The 27,996-nt window shown below is 42.7% G+C and overlaps 1 protein-coding gene across 1 annotated transcript in view; it reads left to right on the forward strand.

The window, feature by feature from the left end:
• The window catches only part of TRAPPC3L (trafficking protein particle complex subunit 3L), a 147,537-nt gene that overhangs the window by 65,256 nt on the left and 54,285 nt on the right, over nucleotides 1-27,996 (forward strand). Inside the window, exons 2-4 of the mRNA XM_073675898.1 lie at nucleotides 2,007-2,054; nucleotides 3,030-3,127; nucleotides 5,210-5,309. Of these exons, the coding sequence (XP_073531999.1) occupies nucleotides 2,007-2,054; nucleotides 3,030-3,127; nucleotides 5,210-5,309 (246 nt within the window). The remainder of the gene's footprint in view (nucleotides 1-2,006; nucleotides 2,055-3,029; nucleotides 3,128-5,209; nucleotides 5,310-27,996) is intronic.

Below are 27,996 nucleotides of genomic sequence, written 5' to 3' on the forward strand. Positions count from 1 at the left end.
TGTTATATACTTGTGTATATACTGGTGTGTGTGTCTGTGTGTGTGTCTGTGTGTGTTTGTCTTTGCTATATACTGATGTGTGTTTATTATACTAATGTTTGTATTATATTCTGATGTGTGCATTATATACTAATGTGTGTATGCTATAAAATGTCCTGTGTGTATGTGTTATACACTGGTGTATTTGTGTGCTTTTTACTGATGTATGGGTATGATGTACACTGATTTGTGTGTACGTATGTGTGTATGTACTGATTTGTGTGTACGTATGTGTGTGTGTACAGATGTGTGTTATATACTGATGTGTGTGAATTACACTGTGTGCACAATTATTAGGCAAGTGAGTATTTTGACCATATCATCATTTTTATGCAGATTTTATACCTCCAAGCTGTATAAACTTGAATTCTTACTGGATGAAGCAGATCAGGTGATGTGTATTTGTGTAATGGGGGTGGGTGAGGCCTAACTATATCATGGAGGTGTGCATAATACGCGGGTGTGTTATACTGATGTGTGTGTGTGTAACATAGGCCACGGCCTCACTATTAGTATTTGGTCAGTATTCGATCAGTATTTTTTCTCAGGAGTGGGAGACAAAACCAGGAGTGGGTGATAAATACAGAATTGGTGACTTGTTTCTATTATACTTTTTCTCTGATTGTTCCTCACCTGGTTCTGGCTCCCACTCCTGAGAAAAAATACTGACCGAATACTGATCAAATACACTGACCAAATACTGATAGTGGGGCCGTGGACATACAGTGTATAGCATGGAGTGTGTGTATATTTAATACACATTTACATTTATATATACCATCAATGCAGACAACAGCTTGTAAGTCTAAACATGTCGGCAATCACTCAACAAACCATCAAAATGCTGCTTATTTATCAGGTGATTGGATCGTTTATGCTGGAACAAAAAGCATTGTTCTTGGCAGTACCTGGTATAAACAGGAGATGTGCAGCTTATAACATGATCTTGTATGGGGACAGAGTGATCATTAGTACTCTACAGATTAAGGTAACAGGTAACATTATGGGTTACAGTTAAATTAGGCAGAATGTTACACCTACAGTAGTACATTTGATCCAGGGTTCTGGTACTGATCGCCTTTTCTCGGGGTTAAGAAGGAATTTTTCCCCGTGATGCAAATTGGCTGAATGTATCCTGGGGTTTTTGCCTTCTTCTGGATCCACAGATTTAGGTATAGGGATTTTACTAATATCATTAGTAGAGTCATAAGAGTAATACGAAAATAAAACTAATTAAAAAAATATAAACTGGTTCATTTGTAATTGTAATAGTGCAGTAATAATAAAAATGGTAATAATACATTTGTGAGGCCTAGTCACAGTAAGTTAGTGTAGTGTTAATGTAGGGAGTACAATTGGGGGAGAAAAGTTGAACTGGATGGACCTAGGTCTTTATTCAATCTACGTTACTATGTTACTATGATTTTTTTTTTTAAAACGCTAGTTGTTTGAGCCAAAGCTAAAGATGTCTATCAGCCGAACGATGCTTCGCCCAATTGCTTGGCTGATAGCTATTTCAGCCAACTTTCCCAAACACAGGACCTCTCGTTTGGTCGAGCGCTTCTGTATATACTATGGGCAAGCCAGCGAATGACTTTGGCTGGAGGCTTATCTCAAGGAAAACAATGTCGGCAGTCCAGTGTTTCCCGACCATCAGTTGGCCTGAACCCCCATACACATTAGACCACCAGCAGAACCCGTCAACATTAGTCTAAAGTGTATGGAGGCCTTAAGAGTGGATTTATCAGGAAGGGGACATATAAATCCTTCATTTACATTTCTCTTTCCTTTTGAATACACTTTTGGTTTTATCTAAATAAAATACACCAAAAATTACACAATTTTTTTTCTCAAAAACCGATGTGTGTAAAACCATCCTTGCATATTCTATCACATCTGTTGAATTACAAGTCTGTGTATCCCGAGCCTATCAGTATTTTAAATTGTTTTATCATTAACATTTTCAGGACTGGAATTTACCAGCTATCTCGTCCTCTGCTTCAGCACATAACATTGTAAGTATATCTCCAGTATGGTTTTAATATTTTAGATAGAAATTGTTTTATTAATTGTTTCATTTATTTTTAGATTAAGCCTGTTATTATTGTTACTATTAGTATTATAATTATTAGTGATCCTAAAAAATCTATGGACACTGTCACCGTTGTGGCATTTTACTGTAACATTGTAAATATTTTGTGAATTTTAGTATTCTTCAATGTCTCTTCGGTTTGGGAGAATACAGTGGAAGCCATAACAATATACAAATAGTACATGTACGACACATTCACCATATTATGTTGCACACAGACTTCTCGCACACAGTCTCCTTCACACAGTACAGTTTTGGTGCTCTTTTTACATGTGTCCTTTTGTTGTCACATCTAGGTGTGGTTGATAAAAGAAGGCAAAATATAAAGTTAGTAATTGGAAATTTTAGTTTTGGCAAAACACTGTGCCATGACTGCACTGTGCGAATACAGTCGAAGAGTAACACCACTGTAGGGATATCATATCTTAATATTTAAAAGGATTGTATTACTGCTGAGACTATCTATTCTATGGAGCTGTATCATCTTGTTCAGAATACAATTACTTTAGTAGGCCAAGATGATACATTATAGCTGTCATGGCAAGTGGCCAGTAGGGAGCTTCTGTGGTCAGACACTTGAATTATGTAACATCTGGGCAGAAAAAAAGTGTTTGGTGGAATAATAACATAACGGGGGTCATGTATAAAAATGTTACTATTACATTTGGACAGTCAGTTGCAAATATAATGAGGTGTATTTTCATATGAAAATGTTTTAAATTAGGTTGTTCTGGCATATTAGAAATGCTAGAAAGTTCTGATTCGTCATAACTACAGTATATTATGCAAGGTCTCATTCACACAAGAATATCCTGAGTATGTAGCTTATATTCACTGCTGGCTTTATTTTTCTATTACAAATTTGCATGCTATATCACATTTTCTGCTTTGGTTTTAGAGCAGAGATCTCTTTGTTCTCACTTATGGTGCTTTTGTGGCACAATTGTGCAAAGATTATGACAGTGATGAGGAAGTTAACAAATACTTGGATGCAATGTAAGTATTTAGTATATGGCATTTTTATACATTTTGCTTTGAGGAACAATTGTTTTAATATAATAATGATAATATTATAATACCAAACATTATTGGTTTTTTTTCTTCCTAGTACCTATCAGTTTGCATTAAAGGGGTTATGCAGGACTATTTTTTTTTTTTTTACTATGGGCCTAAAAACTAACAGGCAGGTACTTGTTAACTACCTGCCTTTTGTACCCAGCACCAATCTCTGCCAGCTCAGAGCAGCCACAGACCACTCCTTCCGGTGATTCAGCGGCTTCTGCTGAGATCACATTGACAGAGCAGCGACTTCTCTTCCGCTCTGCTTTGTTGACAGGGAGTGACTGTCAGTGTCACGCTGATTAATAGCCAGGTCCCCGCTACCTAACTGCAGGAAACCGTGTTTCAATTAGCATGACGGCGGCAATCATGCCCCATCGACAAATCATCCCGGAAGAAGAAGAACTGCTCTGTTGACGGGTACCGCTCTGAACTAACTCTGGGTACAAAAGGCAGGTAGTTGCCTCTGTTTGCAACTACCTACTTATCAGTTTTAGGCCCATATTAAAAAAAATAAAATAGTCCTGGACAACCCCTTTAACATAATGCTCCATAAGTCATTCAGATAAATGAGTAACCATGTTACTCATTTATCTGACAACCAGAATGAGTCCCAACAAGGTCAGGGCCTGGGGCTACTTTTTCTTATTAAATCTCCAATATGGCTCATGACACTGGCTTCCAAACAGACATATGGCCAACGGGTGGGTTCTTAGGACCAACACTTTAATTATCAAATAATATAAATCTGATTAGATTTGTTGTTTTTTTAGGAAAAGCCAAAAACATATTGTTATAGACTTAAAGCGATTGACTGGAAGTAAGATATTGATGACCTATTCTTAGATGATCAGTATCAGATGAGTAGGGGTCAGCTGAAGCCTAGAGGAAGGGCTCATAGTACGGTGCATGAAAACACTATCGCTGTGTGTGAGCCATTCTCAGATACTGCTGCTCAGCTATGATTGAAGTTGCATCTAGCAGCCATGGCACTAAGGATACCTAAATAATAAGTAGCAACATGTCATATTAAAAATGGGGCACTATTCTGGCAATCACTGATAGGACCGCCCACAGATTGAAAATCCCAAAAAGAGCAGAGGTTTAAATGATGATTTAAATATGTTTCCATCATTTAAACCTCTGCTTTTTCTGTCCTTGGAATGAGCTGTGCGCTCTAACCAATTCCAACACTATAACAGCCTACAATGGCGCTGTGTGACTAGTCCATATCTTTTACTGGCTGTTATTGTTCCCTTGATTGGCTGCACTAAACCATGTGATGTGATGGTTGCACCGCATTATAAGGAAGCCCGCCTGGCAGCGCCAAATGTCATTAGCCCGCTCTGTGACTGTGTGTTAAATGACACTGGGAATTTTATTTTTACAGAATCAAATCGCAAAATGTTTGAATCCGCCGGGACTGGCGAATTTCAGGGAATTCAACTTGAATTAAATCCTCCACTGACCGATCCAATCTCTAATTATTATTATTATTATTATCATCATCACTTTATTAGGGCTAGTGGAGAACATTGAGAACATTTTACCTATACAATTTTATATCATATTTTGGCCATTATTTCATTAAATATGATGTTTATTTAATAGTAAAGAGAGATGTCCAGCACTAATGTGCATTTAGACATATTATTTACAATTTTGTCATTATAAGCATCTCCATACTACAGAACAGCCTACACAGGGGGTCGACACAGACCTATGCAGGTCAGCGCTATTCTAACTCTATGTTAGGCTGTTATGTTCTTTAACAATGTTTTTAATGATGAAATAATTAGTAAGTCTTAACAGGTTTCAGTTCTTGACATCACTTTTTACTATTGGATTGTTTGGGTGGTTCTGACACATCACTACATGGATCTGTAATCCATGATGGTCTCCAGAAGATGATAGATTGACTCCCATTCCTAATTTGACATTTATATAATGTAAAGTTAATTGAGCCTTTAATTTATTATCACCTATTAATATCATTAAACATTATATATCCTATTTTAGGGGATATAACATTGGAGTTCGTCTAGTAGAAGACTTTTTGGCTAACTCTGGGATAAAGAAGTGCCGCAGCTATAGTGAAACCGTAGATATAATTGCAAAGGTACAATATGTACATGCTTATGCTATATATGTTGAAAAAGTTGCTGTATTTCAGACATTTTAGCATCTACTTTAGGTTATGTTCACTTGCAGCAGGTGCATACATTTCAGTACCTCTTTTCCAGATAACTGGATTAGAAATTTATGAGACATATCTGCTGTATGTGAACATACCCTCACAACTGCACCTCAAAGACCTCCTGTTTTGTTCCATTAAACCATACTTAGATCATCATAGAAATCTGTAGGCATTTGAGTTCCAACCATTAATACTGTGGATGGTCCTCCACTTCTGGCCATTACCTTTCAAACCAATCTGAAAGAGAAAAAAAGAATAAAAAATATACAATGGCATGTAAAAGTTTGGGCACCCCTGGTCAAAATTGCTGTTATTGTGAACAGTTAAGCAAGTTGAAGATGAAATGATCTCTGAAAGGCCTAAAGTTAAAGATGACACATTTCCTTTGTATTTTAGGCAAGAGGAGGCTGTGTTTTTATAAAGCTGGGAAATTTACCTCTTCTGGCCTTCCCTAATGGTGATAGTGAACTAGTCATAACCCTAACAGGCTAATTCAGGTCTGAAACCTTGGTCAAAGCTATCTGAGCACGCAAATCTCCAAGGGTACCCAAACCTTTGCATTGGCCCATTTTCCTTTTGTAATTTTTAAAATGTAAAATATGAAAATATATATATTTTTCCCTAAAATGCAAAGGAAATGTGTCATCTTTACCATTAGGCCTTTTAGAGATCATTTCATCTTCAACTTGCTTAACCGTTCACAATAACAGTAATTTTGACCAGGGGTGTCCAAACTTTTACATGCCACTGTATTCCATACTATTTTTGTACGCATTGTAGTTGTCCTTGTATAGAATATGTACTTCTTGAGACTTATCAGGCCATTGCAGGAAGTATTAAATATGCATAGTACTGGGATATTGCATCAGTCGTATTGCTACAGATTACATCAATGAGTGTGGATTAAACACAAGATTAACAAATTAACTGCTTATCATATGTGAATAATCACCAATCGTTAATGATATCACTGAATAAGAGGTCATAGTACTTCCCAGATTTAAAAAAAAGCTATTTAGCAATAATAAGGATATATATGCAACTTTGAGATGTTGTCTTTGATATTGTAAGTGCAAGTAAAACATAGTATGTAGCATACTTAGTAGAGAGGCGTTAAGAGAACCTATGAATTGAGAAAAAAGCAAGAAATCACAGTAGATGTAATTATAGGCTTTACCTCTGCTGCTGCTTCTTTTATCCTGCTGCAGGAATCCATACATTGCTTCCTATATAACTACGTCCAGCATGATTTAACACAGCAGCCTCCCCTGTACATGGAAGAAAGTCAGATTGCAACGAATTAAATAAAATTAATATTGCTTTAGGCTGTGCCCACGATGCGTTTTTAATGCGTTTCTGCAGTGTTTTTGCAGCTGCGGAAATGCTGCAGAAACGCATTAAAAACGCATGGTAGAAGGGCAGCAATGTTCCCCAATGATAATCCGCATGGGCTGTGCAAATGCTGCGGAAATTTCCGCTGCGGATTACCATTGCGGAAAAAAACACAGCACTACCAATTATTTTGCGGAAGTGCTGCATCTTCGCCGCCATTGACTTGCATTAGACCGCATGGATTACACATCACTGTATATGTAGATGCGTAATCCAAGCGTTCTAATGTGCGGATGGTACCCGGGTGTAGATGAGAGGTGCCATTAAAAAATCTGTAAAAAAAAAAGAATAAAATAAAAAATAAATGTATATTTACCTTCTGGCAGCCCTGCACTTTGCAGTGGATTGAAGGACCTGCGCTGACGTCAGAGTCATGTGACTTGTCACGTGACGCTGACGTCAGCAGGTCTTTCAATCCACCGCTGTCGGCAAGGGAGAACGAAGTGAAAGCAAGACACCGGGGGCCATCAGAGGGTAAGTATACATTTATTTTTTTATTTTTACCACTCTCTCGGGTCACACTATATAATCCATGCCGTTTGCATGGATTTATATAGTGTGACCTAGTTGTTACAAGCACTTTCCAAGTGATGCTAATCGCTTGGAAAGCGCTTGTCAATCCGCATGAGGAAATGTCAGTGATAACGCTCCATTTCCGCATGTCCCTGGCAGGAAAACGCATGTACAATCCGCATGTACAATCCGCATGCATTTTTTTCTTCCAGGGAGATGCAGAAACGCTCAGGAAAAAATCCTGAGCATTTCTGCATCGTGGGCCTTATCCCATATGGTTAAAATGATTAAAAATATTCATAATGGTGAAAGATGAGATTACTCTGACGCGTTTCTGGCGTTACTGACTTTAGTCGTAGAGTATAATAAAGAATCATAGGTAGTGTTGAGCGATACCTTCCGATATCAGGAAATATCGGATCGGATTGGATTGGGCCGATACCCAAAAAGTATCGAATATCGCCGATTCCGATGCCGGAAACCAATGCAAGTCAATGGGACACAAATATCAGAATGAAAATAAACCCTTTCTTTCCTTGTAGGTTAATTCTACATGAAGGAAAACAACTAACAATAATGTAGAATGTATTGGGGGAGGTGGTTGCCCAAATCGATGGGAACAGTGCTCACAGTGAAACATGAAAAGCCGGCAATTCAGCAGCGGCATACACCGGTACCCGACAACTTATAACAGAAAGAATAGAGCTTCACACATAGATTAGATAGATAGAAACATGTCAGTCACATATATATGAAGTACAGTGACAGTGTTGCTTACTGTACTTGTCATTTAATGTAAAGGATTTATTTAAAAAAATATTAGTGTTTTCATGCACCGTCTCTTTAAAAAAGCCGGCCGGCAATTCAGCATCTGTACCCGACAATTTAGAATAGAAAGAATAGAGCATCACACATAGATTAGATAGATAGAAACATGTCAGTCACATATATAAGAAGTACAGTGATAGTGTTGATTACTGTACTTGTCATTTAGTGTTAAAATAAAGGATTTATTAAAAAAAAAATTGGCGTGGGGTTCTCCCTAATTTTAGTCTCTAGTGGAGGTTAAGCAGACGGCTGGGGCAGATGTTTGAAGCCTGGGAAGGGGTTAATACCCACGGAGCTTCCCAGGCTACTAATATCAGCCCCCAGCTGAATACCTAGCTTTTACTAGCTATTAAAATGGGGGACCCCCAAAGAAATGACGTGGGGTCCCCCCTATTTGAATAGCTAGCAAAGGCTAGGCAGACAGCTGGGGGCTGATATTAATAGCCCAGGAAGGGTGCCATGAATATTGGCCCCCTCCCAGGCTAGAAACACCAGCCGTCAGCCGTCCCAGAAATGGCGCATCCATAGGATGCGCCAATTCTGGCACTTAGCCTCGCTCTTCCCACTGCCCTGTAGCGGTGGCAGTGGGGTAATAGGGCTGGGGTTGATGTCAGCTTATAATGCCAGCTGACATCAAGCCCAGGTTAGTAATGGAGAGGCGTCTATAAGACACCCCCATTACTAACACCATAGGCAAAGTTAAAAAAAAACACAAACACCCAGAATAAAATCCTTTAATTGAAATAAACACACAATTCTTTATTGTTCTAAATTAAACCATACTTACTGTCATGCCCATTCCAGCTGAAGCCTACGATCTCCTGCAATAAAAGAAAAATAATAAACCAACATCATCCTTACCTTTCCATGGTTCCCAGGACAGCTTCAGCTCTGCTACATCGAGATGACAGGCTGGACCGCAGCAGAACGCTGCCATCCAGCCTGTCATCCCGCGGACACTGAGAAGCGCAGGCATGCTTGCGCTCCTCACTGTCTGGCTATGACGGCATCCAGATGAGCCGACAATGAACTCAGCTCACCTCATGCACGTCACTGACAGCGTGGGAGAATTCTCCTGCGCATGAGGTGAGCGTGAGAGACTCGGCTCATCGGAATGCCGTCACAGCCTGACACTGTGGAGCGCAAGCATGCCTGAACTTCTCAGTGTCCGCGGGATGACAGGCTGGATGGCAGCTTTCTGCTGCGGTCCAGCCTGTCATCTCGATGTAGCATTGCTGAAGCTATCCTGGGAACCATGGAAAGGTAAGGATGAGGTTGGTTTATTTTTCATTTATTGCAGGAGATCGTTGGCTTCACCTGGAATGGGCGTGACGGTAAGCATGGTTTAATTTAGAACAATAAAGAATTGTGTGTTTATTTCAATTAAAGGACTTTATTCTGGGTGTTGTGTTTTTTTTTAAATACTTTACTAGAAATTCATGGCGGTCATGTCTAATATTGGCGTGACCCCATGAATTTCGGGCTTAGGGCCAGCTGATAATACCAAGCTGGCCCTAACCCCTTTATTACCCAGTGAGCCACCGCACCAGGACCCTGGATGAGTTGGGTACAGCGCCAGAAGATGGCGCTTCTATGAACGCGCCATTTTCCGGGGTGGCTGCGGACTGCAATTTGCAGCGGGGGGGGGGGGGGGCAGAAAGCTTGGGCCTCCCTGCACTGCGGATTCCAGCCCCCAGCTGCCTAGTTGTACCTGGCTGGACACAAAAATAGGGCGAAGCCCCACATATTTTTTTTTTTTAATTATTTCATGAAATAATTAAAAAAAAATTGACGTGGGGCTTCGCCCTATATTTGTGTCCAGCCAGGTACAGCAGGCAGGAACGGGCTGTCCCCAACCACCAGCTGCCTATTTGTACCTGGTTGGACACAACAATATAGGGAAGCCCTTTTTTCTTTATTATTTCATGAATTTCATGAAATAATTTAAAAAAAAATTGACGTGGGGCTTCTCCCTATTTTTGTGTCCAGCCAGGTACAACTAGGCAGCTGGGGGATGCAATCCGCAGCACAGGGAGGCCAAAGCTTTCTGCCCCCCCCCCCCGCTGCAAATTGCAGTCCGCAGCCACCCCGGAAAATGGCGCGTTTATAGAAGCTGGATGATGTACCTGGCTGGCATACAAAAATATGGCAAAGCCAACGTCAAAATTTTTGGGAAAAATTAATTAAAAAATAAATAATAATTTAGGGACTGCATCTTTATTAACTCCTCAAATGTCATTTAGTGTTAAAATAAAGGATTTATTTTAAAAAAAAATTGGCGTGGGATCCCCCATAATTTTAGTCTCTAGCGGAGGTTAAGCAGACGGCTGGGGCAGATGTTTGAAGCCTGGGAAGGGGGTAATACCCACGGAGCTTCCCAGACTACTAATATCAGCCCTCAGCTGAATACCTAGCCTTTACTAGCTATTAAAATGGGGGACCCCCCCAAAAAAATGACGTGGGGTCCCCCCTATTTTAATAGCTAGCAAAGGCTAGGCAGACAGCTGGGGGCTGATATTAATAGCCCAGGAAGGGTGCCATGAATATTGGCCCCCTCCCAGGCTAGAAACACCAGCCGTCCCAGAAATGGCGCATCCATAGGATGCGCCAATTCTGGCACTTAGCCTCGCTCTTCCATGCTGCCCTGGTGCGGTGGCAGGGGGTAATAGTGGTGGGGTTCATGTCAGCGCCAGCTGCCATGAAGCCCAGGTTAGTAATGATGGGCGTCTATAAGACACCCCCATTACTAACCTACAAAGTGTTAAAAAGAAAACACACACTACACCCAGAAAAAAATAATTTATTTGAAATAAAACACACCATTTTATTTAATTCTTAGTTTACTAAAAAAAAAATAGTTCCCTGTCCACGTTCCTGCGCTGATATCCCATGCACAGCTGTCACATCTGGAGATGGTGACAGCTGTGCATGGTTGCTGTAAGCTCCCGCTGCCGGGAACACGTCAGCTCCCGGCAGCGTGAGCCCCTGACTGAGGTCACCGGAATGCATTCAGTCAGCGCAGCTCCGGAGACCTCCTTTACGGCACTGCTGTACCGTGGGAATTTCTCACGATACAGCGGGGCCATAAAGCAGCTAACCGGAGCAGCGCTGCCTAAACTCCGGCGAACCCGCTTATGCAATGACGGGGCTGCTTTACGGCCCCATCAGTCTAGCGGCGGCAGCGGTTCAGAGCGGTCACATTCTATGTGGCTGCTCTAAACTGGAGATCTTCGTGGGACACTCGTGGACTACTACGGAGGGGTAAGGATAAGGTTGTGGTTTATTATTTTATATTTTATTACAGGAGATCGATGGCTTCGGGGAATTAGGTGTCTAGGTGAGTATAGGTGTAGTTTTTTATTGTTTACTTTATTTTAGGTGGCAATCGGCGGGGACAGGTAATGTATAAACTAATTTATTTTAGGTAACCACTGACCATCAATGACATGTATTTAAAATTTATTGGGGACACAGTAGAGCAATTTAAATAGCAGGATCAGGCTGATGGGAACTACTTCTCCCATCGAGCTGATCCTTCTGGCACGAGTGGACGGGGGACAGACATAGGCCGATGGGAGTAGTAGTGTCACATCTGCCTATGTCTGCCTGCACGCACACACCCGCAGACATCGCACAGACACCGCGCACACTCGCAGACATCGCACAGACACCGCGCACACCCGCACACACTCTCAGACACCGCACACACTCGCAGACATCGCACAGACACCGCGCACACACTAATCATGACGGGCTGATGGTCTGCGAGGTGAGGCTGACCTGTGCGGCCGTGGGAAAGTTCATGTGAGTTCATGCAATGCAGTGAAGCATGAACTCACATGAACCCTCTGAGGGCACCGCGGCTACTTCAAATGAACAGCTGATCGGCATCACCTGATACCTCAGCTGTTCATTTGAAATAACCGGCGGGAAAGCGCAGCACAGAACGGGAAAGCCGGCGGTGAAGTCTTTTCACTGCCGGCTTCCCCGCCCGGGTCCTTCGCTCCCCGCTCCTTGGTGCTGCGCTCCCCGCCCGGTCCTAACTTACGATCAGGATGGGGGGAGCGGAGGATCGGGGTGGGAGGCTGCGGGGAAGCAATATGGGGCTGTGTGATTGTTTAAAAGCCGGCGGCTTTTTACCGCCCGCCGGCTTTTAAACAATCAGGAGAATTCTCTCACGCTGGGATGGCATTCTGATGACAGGCTGGATCGCAGCTGAGCGCTGCCATCCAGCTTGTCATCCTTCAGAGACACTGCAGAGCTCAGGCATTATGGGAACTTCCGATTCCGGTATTCGATATTGTAAAAGTATCAGAATTAAGTATCGGAATTCCGATACCGCGAATATCGGCCAATACCCGATATTTCAGTATCGGAATGCTCAACACTAATCATGGGATATCCTATTTAGAAAAGAACATCACCAATCACAGAGAACATGATACTTTACACATTAATATATATGATATACTCCGAAAATAGGCCAAACATAAATCATCCAAAAATAAAAAAAATTACATATAGTAAATACTAATAAATAAGCATAGTATAATTTCTGAAATTCATCCCCTTTGATTGCTTGGTATAGTATTTAATTATTCAGAACGCCTCTCTTAACAGCAACTTTTTTTTGCCAATCCCCTCCGCTATTGGGAGCGTTAACCTTCTCATCTCCAAAGAATGAAAGACTGTTAGTATTCCCATTGTGCATTTCCAAAAAGTGCTTTGTGACACCCAAATATTTTTTATTTTTATCATTGATGTTTTGTAAATGTTCCAATATTCTTTTTTTTAATTTACGGCTGATACAACCTATGTATTTAATATTGCAATCTCTACATTGTATGCAGTACACAACATGATTGGTATTGCAGTTAATAAATGAATTGATATTTATGGTACCATCAATTTTTTTTGTTTTACATGCAAATTGACACGTTACATTTTGCATCGGCGCACTTAAGAAAAACTTTAATCAAAAGCCAAGTTTAGCAGATTGTTCTTTCTGAAAAATGCTAGGTCAAACCATGTTACCAAGAGAACAATATCTTTTAGCTGTACACTTATATCCTGACAATATCTGATTAAAAATCTGATCCTTATACAAAATTGGAATGTATTTGGAAATAATGTTTCTGATATTATTAAATTGCAGACTATAAGGAGTGTTAAAAACTAACTTCTCTTTATGACAAAATATATATTTTTTATTATTATTATTATTGTTATTGTTCTTCTTATTTAATTTGCAGCTGATATTCTTTTCGTCCTTCGCTTTATTAATGGTACATACTGTAACTTATTGCTTCTAGTCATTTTTTGCACCTTATTAAGGGAATTACGGTATGAATAGATAGTTCCTTATAACCCCTACATTTCAATCTGTTGCTAATGGTAAAACATTTCTCTTGGTAGACTCTTATCTGAGCAAATCCTTTTGGTCCTAATGAATTCTCTGTAAGGTATAGAATTGACAACGTGGGTGAGGTGGCAGCTTTCCGCACGAAGTATGGTGTTACCACTTACTGCTTGGCGGTGAATAGAACTGAGTATTTTGCCCTCTCCAATATTACCTTCTGGCATGAGGTCAAGAAAATCTATCTTAATACATGGACCCGAAAACTAAACTTCAAATTAGGATCATTGTGATTGAGATAATGATTGAAGTGACCGCAGCCTCTGAACCCTGACCCCTTCGTTTGAGTATCTCAGCATGAACTTCATCAATAAAGGAGGTAGCAAAAAAATAAGAAAAAGAAGAAAAGCAGTTAGATAGTGTGGTTATGGAAGGATAAGACATTTTTAATTCAAAATAATTGTATATTTTAATAGACTGGACTTTTACAAACATGGTGATACCAAACATGCTCATTTTTTATTTTCAGATCTTTATTTTTATTGGGGGAAAGGTAGGGTGATTTGAATTTTTCAGATTTTTTTGTAATCTTTAAAACTTTATTTTTTACTTTTATTTTTGTTTTATCCCTAGAGAAATGGAGAAATTGAACCTCCACCAGTTATAGTATATACTGCAATACCATTGTGGCTGGGTTTTACAGGAGAACTAAGAAGGTAGTGACGTGGGTTTTTAGCAGGCCTTCGATGCCATGTTAGATTGTCGGTGCTCTGAAATTGCATTGCGGGGGTGGGGGGGGGGGCAATTGGATCTGAGATGCACCTGCAACACACTGATGTGATTTAAATGCCACTGTTAGAGATTAACAATGGCACATGAATGGTTAACAGCAGTCATTGGAGCTCAATTCTGGCAGATGCTGTTAGAGACAGATACTGGCTTAGTAATATAACCGGCATCTACTACGTATAGAGAGAGCTCAGTTCCTGAACTCCCTCTATACTTGCAGACCCCAGTGAAAGACGTACAGGTACGACCATATGCATAATAAGTAGTGTTGAGCCACCCCTGTAGTGTTCGGGTTCGGTTCGTCGAACACCGGGATGTTCGAGGAACTGTTCGTCGAACACCGTCGAACACCGTTAAAACCAATAGCAGTCAAACAAAAACGCATAGAAACACATAGAAAACACCTTCAAAGGTGTCCAAAAGCTGACAAACTGCTCAGAAGACACTCTCTTTAAAAAAGCCGGCCGGCAATTCAGCAGCGGCATACACCGGTACCCGACAATTTAGACAAGAAGGAATAGAGCATCACACATAGATTAGATAGATAGAAACATGTCAGTCACACATATAAGAAGCACAGTGACAGTGTTGCTTACTGTACTTGTCATTTAGTGTAAAGGATTTATTAAAAAAAATATTAGTGTTTTCATGCACCGTCTCTTTAAAAAAGCCGGCCGGCAATTCAGCAGCGGTACCCGACAATTTAGAATGGAAGGAATAGAGCATCACACATAGATTAGATAGATAGAAACATGTCAGTCACATATATATGAAGTACAGTGACAGTGTTGATTACTGTACTTGTCATTTAGTGTTAAAATAAAGGATTTATTAAAAAAAATTGGCGTAGGGTTCCCCTTAATTTTAGGCTCTAGCGGAGGTTAAGCAGACGGCTGGGGCAGATGTTTGAAGCCTGGGAAGGGGGTAATACCCACGGAGCTTCCCAGGCTACTAATATGAGCCCCCAGCTGAATGCCTAGCCTTTACTAGCTATTAAAATGAGGGACCCAAAAAAATGACGTGGGGTCCCCCCTATTTTAATAGCTAGCAAAGGCTAGGCAGACAGCTGGGGGCTGATATTAATAGCTCAGGAAGGGTGCCATGAATATTGGCCCCCTCCCAAGCTAGAAACACCAGCCGTCAGCCGCCCCAGAAATGGCACATCCATAGGATGCGCCAATTCTGGCACTTAGCCTCGCTCTTCCCACTGCCCTGTAGCGGTGGCAAGGGGTAATAGGGCTGGGGTTGATGTCAGCTTATAATGCCAGCTGACATCAAGCCCAGGTTAGTAATGGAGAGGCGTCTATAAGACACCCCCATTACTAACCCCATAGTCAAAGTTAAAAAAAAACACAAACACCCAGAATAAAGTCCTTTAATTGAAATAAAGACACAATTCTTTATTGTTCTAAATTAAACCATACTTACAATCACGCCCATTCCAGCTGAAGCCAACGATCCCCTGCAATAAAAGAAAAATAATAAAGCAACATAATCCTTACCTTTCCATGGTTCCCACGACAGCTTCAGCTCTGCTACATCGAGATGACAGGCTGGACCGCTGCAGAACGCTGCCATCCAGCCTGTCATCCCGCAGACACTGAGAAGCGCAGGCTTGCTTGCGCTCCTCAGCGTCTCTCTGTGACGGCATCCAGATGAGCCGAGTTCATGTCCAATGAACTCGTCTCACCTCATGCATGTCACTGACAGCGTGGGAAAATTCTCACGCTGAAGCGCTGAGTGCAGGAGAATTTTCCCACGCTGTCAGTGACGTGCATGAGGTGAGCAGAGTTTATTGGACATTAACTCAGCTCATCTGGATGCCCTCACAGAGAGACACTGTGGAGCGCAAGCAAGCTTCTGCGGGATGACATGCTGGATGGCAGCGTTCTGCTGCGGTCCAGCCTGTCATCTCGATGTAGCAGAGCTGAAGCTGTCATGGGAACCATGGAAAGGTAAGGATGAGGTTGCTTTATTATTTTTCTTTTATTGCAGGAGATCGTTGGCTTCAGCTGGAATGGGCGTGACGGTAAGTATGGTTTAATTTAGAACAATAAAGAATTGTGTGTTTATTTCAATTAAAGGACATTTTTCTGGGTGTTGTGTTTTTTTTAAATACTTTACTAGAAATTCATGGTGGTCATGTCTAATATTGGCGTGACCCCATGAATTTCGGGCTTAGGGCCAGCTGATAATGCCAAGCTGGCCCTAACCCCTTTATTACCCAGTGAGCCACCGCATCAGGGCCCTGGATGAGTTGGGTACAGCGCCAGAAGATGGCGCTTCTATGAACGCGCCATTTTCTGGCGTGGCTGCGGACTGCAATTTGCAGCGGGGGTGGCCCAGAAAGCTTGGGCCTCCCTGCGCTGCGGATTCCAGCCCCCAGCTGCCTAGTTGTACCTGGCTGGACACAAAAACAGGGCGAAGCCCCACGTCAATTTTCTTTAAATTATTTCATGAAATAATTTTTTTTTAAAAAAGGGCTTCCCTATATTGTTGTGTCCGGCCAGGTACAAATAGGCAGCTGGTGGTTGGGGGCAGCCCGTTCCTGCCTGCTGCACCTGAATGGACACAAATATAGTGCAAAGCCCCACGTCAATTTTTTTTAAATTATTTCATGAAATAATTAAAAAAAAATTGACGTGGGGCTTTACACTATATTTGTGTCCAGCCAGGTACAGCAGGCAGGAACGGGCTGCCCCCAACCACCAGCTGCCTATTTGTACCTGGCCGGACACAACAATATAGGGAAGGCCTTTTTTTCTTAATTATTTCATGAATTTCGTGAAATAATTTAAAAAAAAATACGTGGGGCTTCGCCCTATTTTTGTGTCCAGCCAGGTCCAACTAGGCAGCTGGGGGCTGGAATCTGCAGCGCAGGGAGGCCCAAGCTTTCTGGGCCCCCCCCCCGCTGCAGTCCGCAGCCACCCTGGAAAATGGCGCGTTCATAGAAGCGCCATCTTCTGGCGCTGTACCCAACTCATCCAGGGCCCTGGTGCTGTGGCTCACTGGGTAATAAAGGGGTTAGGGCCAGCTTGGTATTATCAGCTGGCCCTAAGCCCAAAATTCATGGGGTCACGCCAGTATTAGACATGACCGCCATGAATTTCTAGTAAAGTATTTAAAAAAAACACAACACCCAGAATAAAGTCCTTTAATTGAAATAAACACACAATTCTTTATTGTTCTAAATTAAACCATACTTACCATCACGCCCATTCCAGCTGAAGCCAACGATCTCCTGCGATAAAAGAAAAATAATAAACCAACATCATCCTTACCTTTCCATGGTTCCCATGACAGCTTCAGCTCTGTTACATCGAGATGACTGGCTGGACCGCAGCAGAACGCTGCCATCCAGCCTGTCATCCCGCAGACACTGAGAAGAGCAGGCTTGCTTGCGCTCCTCAGTGTCTCGCTGTGACGGCATCCAGATGAGCCGAGGTCATGTCCAATGAACTCAGCTCACCACATGCACGTCACTGACAGCGTGGGAAAATTCTCCTGCACTCAACGCTTCAGCGTGAGAATTTTCCCACGCTGTCAGTGACGTGCATGAGGTGAGCCGAGTTCATTGGACATGAACTCTGCTCATCTGGATGCATTCACAGAGAGACGCTGAGGAGCGCAAGCAAGCCTGCGCTTCTCAGTGTCTGCGGGATGACAGGCTGGATGGCAGCTTTCTGCTGCGGTCCAGCCTGTCATCTTGATGTAGCAGAGCTGAAGCTGTCGTGGGAACCTTGCTTTATTTTTCTTTTATTGCAGGGGATCGTTGGCTTCAGCTGGAATGGGCGTGATTGTAAGTATGGTTTAATTTAGAACAATAAAGAATTGTGTCTTTATTTCAATTAAAGGACTTTATTCTGGGTGTTTGTGTTTTTTTTTAACTTAGACTATGGGGTTAGTAATGGGGGTGTCTTATAGACGCCTCTCCATTACTAATCTGGGCTTGATGTCAGCTGGCATTATAAGCTGACATCAACCCCAGCCCTATTACCCCACTGCCACCGCTACAGGGCAGTGGGAAGAGCGAGGCTAAGTGCCAGAATTGGCGCATCCTATGGATGCGCCATTTCTGGGGCGGCTGACGGCTGGTGTTTCTAGCCTGGGAGGGGGCCAATATTCATGGCACCCTTCCTGGGCTATTAATATCAGCCCCCAGCTGTCTGCCTAGCCTTTGCTAGCTATTAAAATAGGGGGGACCCCACGTCAATTTTTTGGGGGGGTCCCCCATTTTAATAGCTAGTAAAGGCTAGGCATTCAGCTGGGGGCTGATATTAGTAGCCTGGGAAGCTCCGTGGGTATTACCCCTTCCCAGGCTTCAAACATCTGCCCCAGCTGTCTGCTTAACCTCCGCTAGAGCCTAAAATTATGGGGAACCCCACGCCAATTTTTTTTTAAATAAATCCTTTATTTTAACACTAAATGACAAGTACAGTAATCAACACTGTCACTGTACTTCATATATATGTGACTGACATGTTTCTATCTATCTAATCTATGTGTGATGCTCTATTCCTTCCATTCTAAATTGTCGGGTACCGCTACTGAATTGCCGGCCGGCTTTTTTAAAGAGACGGTGCATGAAAACACTAATATTTTTTTTAATAAATCCTTTACACTAAATGGCAAGTACAGTAATCAACACTGTCACTGTACTTCTTATATATGTGACTGACATGTTTCTATCTAATCTATGTGTGAAGCTCTATTCTTTCGGTTCTAAATTGTCGGGTACCGGTGTACGCCGCTGCTGAATTGCCGGCTTTTCATGTTTCACTGTGAGCACTGTTCCCATCGATTTGGGCAATCACTCTAATGCCACAACTACCATGGCTGTGGCATTACAGTGAGTGGCAGACAATCCCTGCATGATTGGTGCTCTAAATAGCGCCAGACATGCAGGACACGCTTTTGGTGCACGAACAGTTATCGAACATAACCTCGAACAGCCGAATTTTTTGCAAATCGTTCGGGTTCGTCGAACAACTCGAACATCGCCCAAAACAGCTTGAATTTGAGATTGGCGAACAGTTCTAGTCGAACACCGCTCATCTCTAATAATAAGGTTAAAGGGTGGTACCCCCACTTAGCAATCCCATCCTTCTGTTAGCTAGAGCATAGTGAAAAGGGTTGTCCAAAGAGGACTTTAATATTTTACTGAGAAATGTAAAATGATAGCAATCTGCTCAAGGTCCTCAAGCTATAAAAATACAAATCATAGACATATCAATTAATTTCACAAATAGTTCTATTTTTACTAACGTTCCAGGCATCTATGAAAAGATGGGAAATCTGGTCACCTGTTTTATTTTTATTTGTCCTTCTGTGGCATGTAAATATGTAAGAAGTGGGCTCCTTAACCAAGAGCAGCTCTTGGCTTAGAATAATTATTATATCCAATAGAAATGGATTATTTTTTAACAGTTTCATATCCACTTTAAATAAACTTGACCATTAACAAGATTACAACACTAGACAATTAACCTTTAAATGATCGTAAAATATCCCACACTAGAATGTTTTTTCTTTCCTAAGTGTGGGTATCCCAACCCATATGCACTGCTCAAAAATAAAGGGAACACTCAAATAACACATCCTAGATCTGAATGAATGAAATATTCTCATTGAATACTTTGCTCTGTACAAAGTTGAATGTGCTGTCAACAAAATCACACAAAAATCATCAATGGAAATCAAATTTATTAACCAATGGAGGCCTGGATTTGGAGTCACCCCCAAAATTAAAGTGGAAAAACACACTACAGGCTGATTCAACTTTGATTTAATGTCTTTAAAGCAAGTGAAAATGAGTCTCAGTATTGTGTGTGGCCTCCACGTGCCTGTATGACCTCCCTACAACGCCTGGGCATGCTCCTGATGAGGTTGCGGATGGTCTCCTGTGGGATCTCCTCCCAGACCTGGACTAAAGCATCCGTTAACTCCTGGACAGTCTGTGGTGCAACGTGACGTTGTTGGATGGAGCAAGACATGATGTCCCAGATGAGCTCAATCCGATTCAGGTCTGGGGAATGGGCGGGCCAGTCCATAGCTTCAATGCCTTCATCTTGCAGGAACTGCTGACACACTCCAGCCACATGAGGTCTGGCATTGTCCTGCATTAGGAGGAACCCAGGGCCAACCGCACCAGCATATAGTCTCACAAGGGGTCTGAGGATCTCATCTCAGTACCTAATGGCAGTCAGGCTACCTCTGGCGAGCACATGGAGGGCTGTGCGGCCCTCCAAAGAAATGCCACCCCACACCATTACTGACCCACTGCCAAACCGGACATGCTGAAGGATGTTGCAGGCAGCAGATTGCTCTCCACGGCATCTCCAGACTCTGTCACGTCTGTCACATGTGCTCAGTGTGAACCTGCTTTCATCTGTGAAGAGCACAGGGCGCCAGTGGCGACTTTGCCAATCCTGGTGTTCTGTGTCAAATGCCAATTATCCTGCACGGTGTTGGGCTGTGAGCACAACCCCCATCTGTGGATGTCGGGCCCTCATACCACCCTCATGGAGTCGGTTTCTAACCGTTTGTGCAGACACATGCACATTTGTGGCCTGCTGGAGGTCATTTTGCAGGGCTCTGGCAGTGCTCCTCCTCTTCCTCCTTGCACAAAGGCGGATGTAATGGTCCTGCTGCTGGGTTGTTGCCCTCTTATGGCTCCCTCCACATCTCCTGGTATCTGCTCCATGCTCTGGACACTGTGCTGACAGACATAGCTTCCCTTCTTGCCACAGCTCACACTAATGTGCCATCCTGGATGAACTGCACTACCGGAGCAACTTCTGTGGGTTGTACTGTAGACATCGTCTCATGCTACTGTACCTCTAGGGGTGAGAGCAATGGCAAAATGAAAAAGTGACCAAAACAACAGCCAAAAAGGATGAGAACAGAGAAATGGTCTGTGGTCACCACCTGCAGCACCATTCCTTTATAGGGGGTATCTTGCTAATTGCCTACCATCTCTACCAGTTGTCTGTTCCATTTGCACAACAGCAGTGTTGCTTCATAACTGGACAGGTAGATTTCACAGAAGTGTTATTGACTTGGAGTTATATTCTGTTGTTTAAGTGTTCCCTTTATTTTTTTGAGCAGTGTATAATCAAGCATAAGCATAAACCTCGATGACGGATGGTTTAGAAAATCCTAACCTAAGCCCCTTTATATGTCATTTTGTATCCAAGATTAATTATGTAATAGCATTTTGTATTTTAAGCTTAGTAACGCCTAACCTATAAAGCTGATCCTCAAGCACAACATAAGCATTAAACCTGTCTGTATACGTATTTTCCTTAAGACCTCCCCAGACTCAAATTTTGTATCAAAAACTATGCAATTACCTTAATTCAGCAAATGTATATATATTGTTTATCCAGTTTTAAAGTCATTATAGTCTTTTAGAAGAAGACGCAGTTTAGCAACTCTTTGATGCCGCGTTAGATCTTTTAGTAAGATTATTGGCTTAGAATACTACCATTTAGAAAGTCATCAAATTTTGTGTGTGCTGACTTATGGAAAAAGTAGTCTGTCACCAGACAGAAGCCTTTATATCAAAGATAATCTACTCACGAAGGTTCTAGTAACATTTACAATGAATGTGAGAAAACACATTCATTTCAGCTTTCTTGAATTTTCTGGGCAGGATAATGGGTAAAAATGTTTCATAAAAGGCATTCTTCATTTCAGTATTCTAGTAATCCATGAAGTTTCACGCAATGTAGTTTTAATAAAGGGGCTCGCCATAATTTTTTTTTAATGTCATGGCCCCTAATCGGTGAAAATAATAAATGGAGCTTTACTTACCTCCTTTTCATGCTTCAGCGCTAGCTCCTCACTGCTGCCTGCGGTCTTTCTCAACAGGCCGCAGTGGTGGTCAAGTCAACAGTTCTGCAGCCCAACACTGATACTATACACACGTGGTCAAAATTGTTGGTACCCCTCGTTTAATGAAAGAAAAACCCACAATGGTCAGATAAATAACTTGAATCTGACAAAAGTAATAATAAATTAAAAATCTATGAAAATAAACAAATGAAAGTCAGACATTGCTTTTCAACCCTACGTCCACAGAATTTAAAAATAAATTAAACTCATGAAATAGGCCTGGACAGAAATGATGGTACCCCTGAAAATAATATGACAAAAGGGACATGTTTAATCAAGTTGTGTCCACTAATTAGAATCAAAGGTGTCTACTTGTAATCAGTCAGTGGGCCTGTATATAGGGCTAGAGATACTCACTGTGCTGTTTGGTGACATGGTGTGTAGCACACTCAACATGGGCCAGAGGAAGCAAAGGAAAGAGTTGTCTCAGGAGATTAGAAAGAAAATTATAGACAAGCATGTTAAAAGTAAAGGGTATAAGACCATCTCCAAGCAGCTTGATGTTCCTGTTACTACAGTTGCACATATTAAGATCCATGGGACTGTAGCCAACCTCCCTGGACGTGGCCGCAGGAGGAAAATTGATGACAAATCAAAGAGACGGATAATACGAATGGTAATAAAAGAGACCAGGCAAACTTCTAAAGAGATTAAAGGTGAACTTCAAGCTCAAGGAACATCAGTGTCAAATCGCACCATCCGTCGTTGTTTGATCCAAAGTGGACTTCATGGGAGACGACCAAGGAGAACACCATTGTTGAAAAAAAATTATAAAAAAGCCAAACTGGAATTTGCCAAACTACATGTTGACAAGCCACAAAGCTTCTGGGAGAATGTCCTATGGACAGATAAGACGAAAATTGGATTTTTTTGGCAAGGCACATCAGCTCTATGTTCACAGAAGGAAAAATGAAGCATATCAAGAAAAGAACACTGTCCCTACTGTGAAACATGGAGAAGGCTCTGTTATGTTCTGGGGCTGCTTTGCTGCATCTGGCACAGGGTGTCTTGAATCTGTGCAGGGTACAATGAAATCTCAAGATTATCAAGGGAATTCTAGAGAGAAATATGCTGCCCAGTGTCAGAAAGCTTGGTCTCAGTCGCAGGTCATGGGTCTTGCAACAGGATAATGACCCAAAACACACAGCTAAAAACACCCAAGAATGGCTAAGAGGAAAATATTGGACTATTCTGAAGTGGCCTTCTATGAGCCCTGACCTAAATCCTATTGAGCATCTTTGGAAAGAGCTGAAACATGCCGTCTGGAAAAGGCAACCTTCAAACACGAGACAACTGGAGCAGTTTGCTCACGAGGAGTGGGCCAAAATACCTGTCAAGAGGTGCAGAAGTCTCATTGACAGTTACAGGAATTGTTTGATTGCAGTGATTGCCTCAAAAGGTTGTTCAACAAAATATTAAGTTAAGAAGAACCATCATTTCTGTCCAGGCCTATTTCATGAGTTTAATTTTTTTTTTAAATTCTGTGTAAGCTGGGTTGAAAAGCAATGTCTGTCTTTCATTTATTCATTTTCAAATATTTTTAATTTATTATTACTTTTGTCAGATTCAATTTATTTCTGTGACAATTGTGTTTTTTTTTTTCATTTACCATGTGTGTATATTGCTAACATTCTCCCTTAGAGAATGTTTCTAAGGAGGAATTACTCTGTAATATTAGGTTTGGTGGATCATCACATGATCTTTTTTTCTTCTGAATTCTATATGAAAAAAGTCCTTTGCACATCTCAATATAAAGTTGGAGGCAAAATGAGGTACAGTAGTGCACTATAGAAGTTTATACAACTTTTTGGTTGTACAGGGTTGTTATATGATCATGTGCATGAGCCATTTTAATCTTAAGTACTGGTAGTGTCATGGTATCTGATCAACTAGATTTGTGAAATATAACTTAAGTTCCTAATATTAGTGACTTTGTTTTTTGACATAAATAAACTAAGGACATCAGCTTTGCTTCTTGTATGTTTTTATTATCATCTATCTCATAATAATTTTATTTTCCTAACATATTGATCCAGAGACAGGCAAAAAAAAACCATGGGGCAGATGCTAATTTTACCACACTTTGTGTTGAATTTTGAGAAACCACGTGTCCCATTAGTTATGTGGAGCTATGCATATTTTTCTTGTTGGATTGTTTTATTGCAAATAGCAGAAAGTTTGCAAAGTTTGCTAATAGACCTAATTTGCAATGGTTGTGGTTGGGTATGAGCAAACCCGAACATTAAAGTTTGGGGTCCATACCAGACACTTAGTGTCCAGTACCGAGCCCTGAACACTGACTTTTTAATGTATGTCCGGTTTCCTGTTTGGGTTCGCCAGTTTAATAAAGCTTGTTAAAAAGACTGCAGCATAGCCAATCAACAAGCTTTTAGACTGTGGGCACTTCCGGAACCATCACAGCCATGCCAAGTATTGGGATGGCTGTGATTGACTAGCGGCACAGCACGTGACATGGCCTGTATAAGGGCCGGATCACGAGCCCCGCCACCATTCTGCTCTCATTATTGTAGGGATAGTACGCAGTTGGAGTGAGGGACAGATTCTGACTGCGCACTCTGCAAAAAAAGCCACTGTATGTGCTCTGCAAGCCATATATATCGAAGTATCGTGCTAAAAGCCACTGTGTGTACTCTGCACCCCCCACCTGTGGGAGTACTTTATGTTTAAGCTGCTGTGTGTACTCTGCAAGTCATCTGTGGGAGTACTGTGCCGACATTCACTGTGTATACTCTGCAAGCTATATATGTGGGAGTACTGTGCTAAAAGCTGCTGTGTGTGCTGTGCACCCCCTGCTGTGGAAGAACTGTGCCTATAAGCCGCTATGTGTACTCTGCATCCCCCTTCTGTGAGAGTACTGTGCCTTTAAGCTGCTGTGTGTACTCTGCACCCCTCGCCTGTGGGAGTACTGTGCTTTTAAGCTGCTGTGTGTACTCTGCACCCCCAGCCTGTGGTTGTACTCTTCAGAAAAGATGCTGTGTGTTTTTTAGTAGTGTTTCAAATAAATAAATCGCATTAGCCATCTTGTTGCCATTATTAGGCCAAGAAATAATTTTTCAGGACCACTGTGTGTTTTCTAGTGGTGTGGCAAACAAATAAATCTACTCTGACGCCATCCCTGTGTGAGTAGTGTGCAGAAAAAACACTTTTAAAAATGAGGAGAGCATAAAATAGGGGACGTGGACGTGGCCGTAGTGGTGCTGGTGTAGCTGCTGACGGTGGTGGTGGTGTAGCTGCTGCAGGGAGAGGACGTAGTCATTCTGTACATGGTACATGCCCATATACAACACCTTCCCCTGGTGCATTCAGGTGACAGGATGTTATGCGTCCTTTCGTAGGCACGAATGGTGAGGCCACATGATGTTGAAAAGGGGTTAGATTGGATGGCTGACAGTCGCTCCAGTCCCTTTGCATTATCTTCCACCCGGTCCACTGCAGAAAGTGCATAGTTGACACCTGCAGCAGTCTCTTCAGATTTTTGATGACTCGGCTGGCTGGGTTCCATCTGGCTCTGCCCTAGAAGTGGAAGAGATTGAGGGCACTGATGTTATGTTTTAGGATGAGTACATGGGAGGGTGAGAGCGCACGGTCAGTGGACCACCGTAACGCATGTGAGATGATAATGAAACTCAGTTGCCAACTGCAGCGTCTTTCTGCAGTGTGCAGACTGGCAAGGAGGGCAGGGTTGAGGAGTCGGTGGAAGATGATGTGGGGGATGTAGGCCATCCTACTGACATGCGCAGTTCAGAGGAAGAGGAGGTGGCCACGATGCCCCAGCAGCACAGCAAAAGAGTGAGCAGGGAGCAAATGCACAGCAGGTGGCACCTAGCCAGTACGTCGGCTGCTACTGTCCACCGCGCCACTGAAATCAGCACACCTGCAAAGAGCATCCTGGCGGGGAATTTATTCAGGAAATGTGCTGCAGACAAGTGACAGGTGGTTTGCACACTGTGTCTTCAGACCCTGAAGTGAGGCATAAATGTTCTGAATCTGAGCAACACCTGTATGATGAGGCATCTAAGTTCCAAGCACTAGGTGCAGTGGAGTACACACACCTTAAAAAGCATGACAGATGTGAGCATCCTCCTGCTCCCTCTTCTGCTGTGGTCTCGGCCTCTTCCTCCTGCTCACAATTAACAGGGCCACTTGCCTTCCCGCAAAGAGAGCATGTGACAGCGGCACCACCTTCACCACCAGTGTCACCAAGCATCTCCACACTATCCCATGGAAGTGTTCAGCTCTCAATCCCCAAATCCTCAAGAGAAAGAGGAGATAACCTCCTAGCCAACCACAAGCCATGGCCCTGAATGACAGCATTTCCAAATTACTGGCCTTTGGAATGCTGCCATTTCGGCTGATGGAGATGGACAGTTTTAAAGAACTTGGCGGCTGTCCCACAATACGTTGTTCCCAGGTGCCACTACTTTTCCCTGGCCTGCACACACATGTTCCGGACAAAACAGGTGTGCACTGCGCAATACCATCAGTGGCAAGGTCCACATAACCATCAATACGTGGACCAGTAAGCATGACCAGGGATGTTACAGTACATCTCCCTAACTGCCCACTGGCTAAATGGAGTGGCAGCTGGGACAGAGCCTGAAGGCGTTCTATCTCCTGTTCTACCACCCCCTAGGATTGCTGGATGTTTAGCTGTCCAGGTTGCCTCCTCCTCCTACTCTGCTTCCTCCACAACCTCCTCATCCAGTCACAGTAAGACCTGTACCACCAACTTCAGCACAGCCATGGGGAAATGACAGCAACTGTTCTTAAACTCATCTGTTTGGGGGACAGATCCCACACCTCAAATGAGCTGTGGACTGGAACCAAACAGCAGACAGATGAGTGGTTGGTGCCTGTGAACCTCAAGCCTGGCCTCGCTAAAAGTGCGGGCGGGATGTGCACACTATCAGTGTTCTTACCCTGCTGCTACTCGCCTGTCTGCACTGCAGCGTCACTTGTGCCTTCCCGCTCACTGCCTCATATTCGACATACCAACAAAGGTGGAACTCCACCTTGCATATGCTAAAACGACCCATGCATGGCTGTGTAGCTCTGCTGGGCAACAACAATTCACCACCAATGAGTGGGCCTCCATCTGAGATGTGCATGTTGTGTTACGCTTCTTTGAATACTCCACCAATATGGCCAGTGCTGATGATGCCATAATCAGCGTTATTATACCACTTATATGCCTGCAATTCAGGCAATGATGGATGAGGTGGTGCACAGGAGGCAGAGAAGCAGGGCCTATTCACACCGTTATCAGGCCTGTCATCCACACATGGCTTGGAGGATGGGTTACTGTCCTAACAATTGCCAAGTACCCAACAGCCAGGGGACAGTTTGGGAGGGTGATGATGAGTAGGAGGAGGAGGAGAAACAACTGTGTTCACTGCAGTTGTGACACTCAGATCAGCTCATGGGCATCACTAGAGCATGACTGATGGGATACAGAAAACCCAGACGATACATCTCCCATCGAGGACAGCTTTTTGTTGCCTCTTGGTAGCTGGCACACATGAGCTAATACATGAGCTAATACACATAACAATAGCCGTGTTGCCCATATTGTTACCAGTGCATATTACTGGGTGGCCACCCTACTGGATCCCCGCTACAAGGACAACGTACCATCATTACTTCCGTCACTGGAGCAGGATCGCAAAATGCGTGAATACAAGCACATGCTGGTAGAGAAACTACTAATGGCTTTCCCACCTGACAGCGGGGGCTCCGTGAAACAACAAGGCAGAGGTGGAGGAGGAAGTCACCAATGCAGCTGGGACACCGCCAGTGACTCGGAAGGCAGGGTTT

Source organism: Phyllobates terribilis, unplaced genomic scaffold (assembly GCF_046119375.1).
Source record: "Phyllobates terribilis strain yellow unplaced genomic scaffold, ASM4611937v1 Scaffold_3__8_contigs__length_932513732, whole genome shotgun sequence".
NCBI classification, from domain to species: Eukaryota; Metazoa; Chordata; class Amphibia; order Anura; family Dendrobatidae; genus Phyllobates; species Phyllobates terribilis.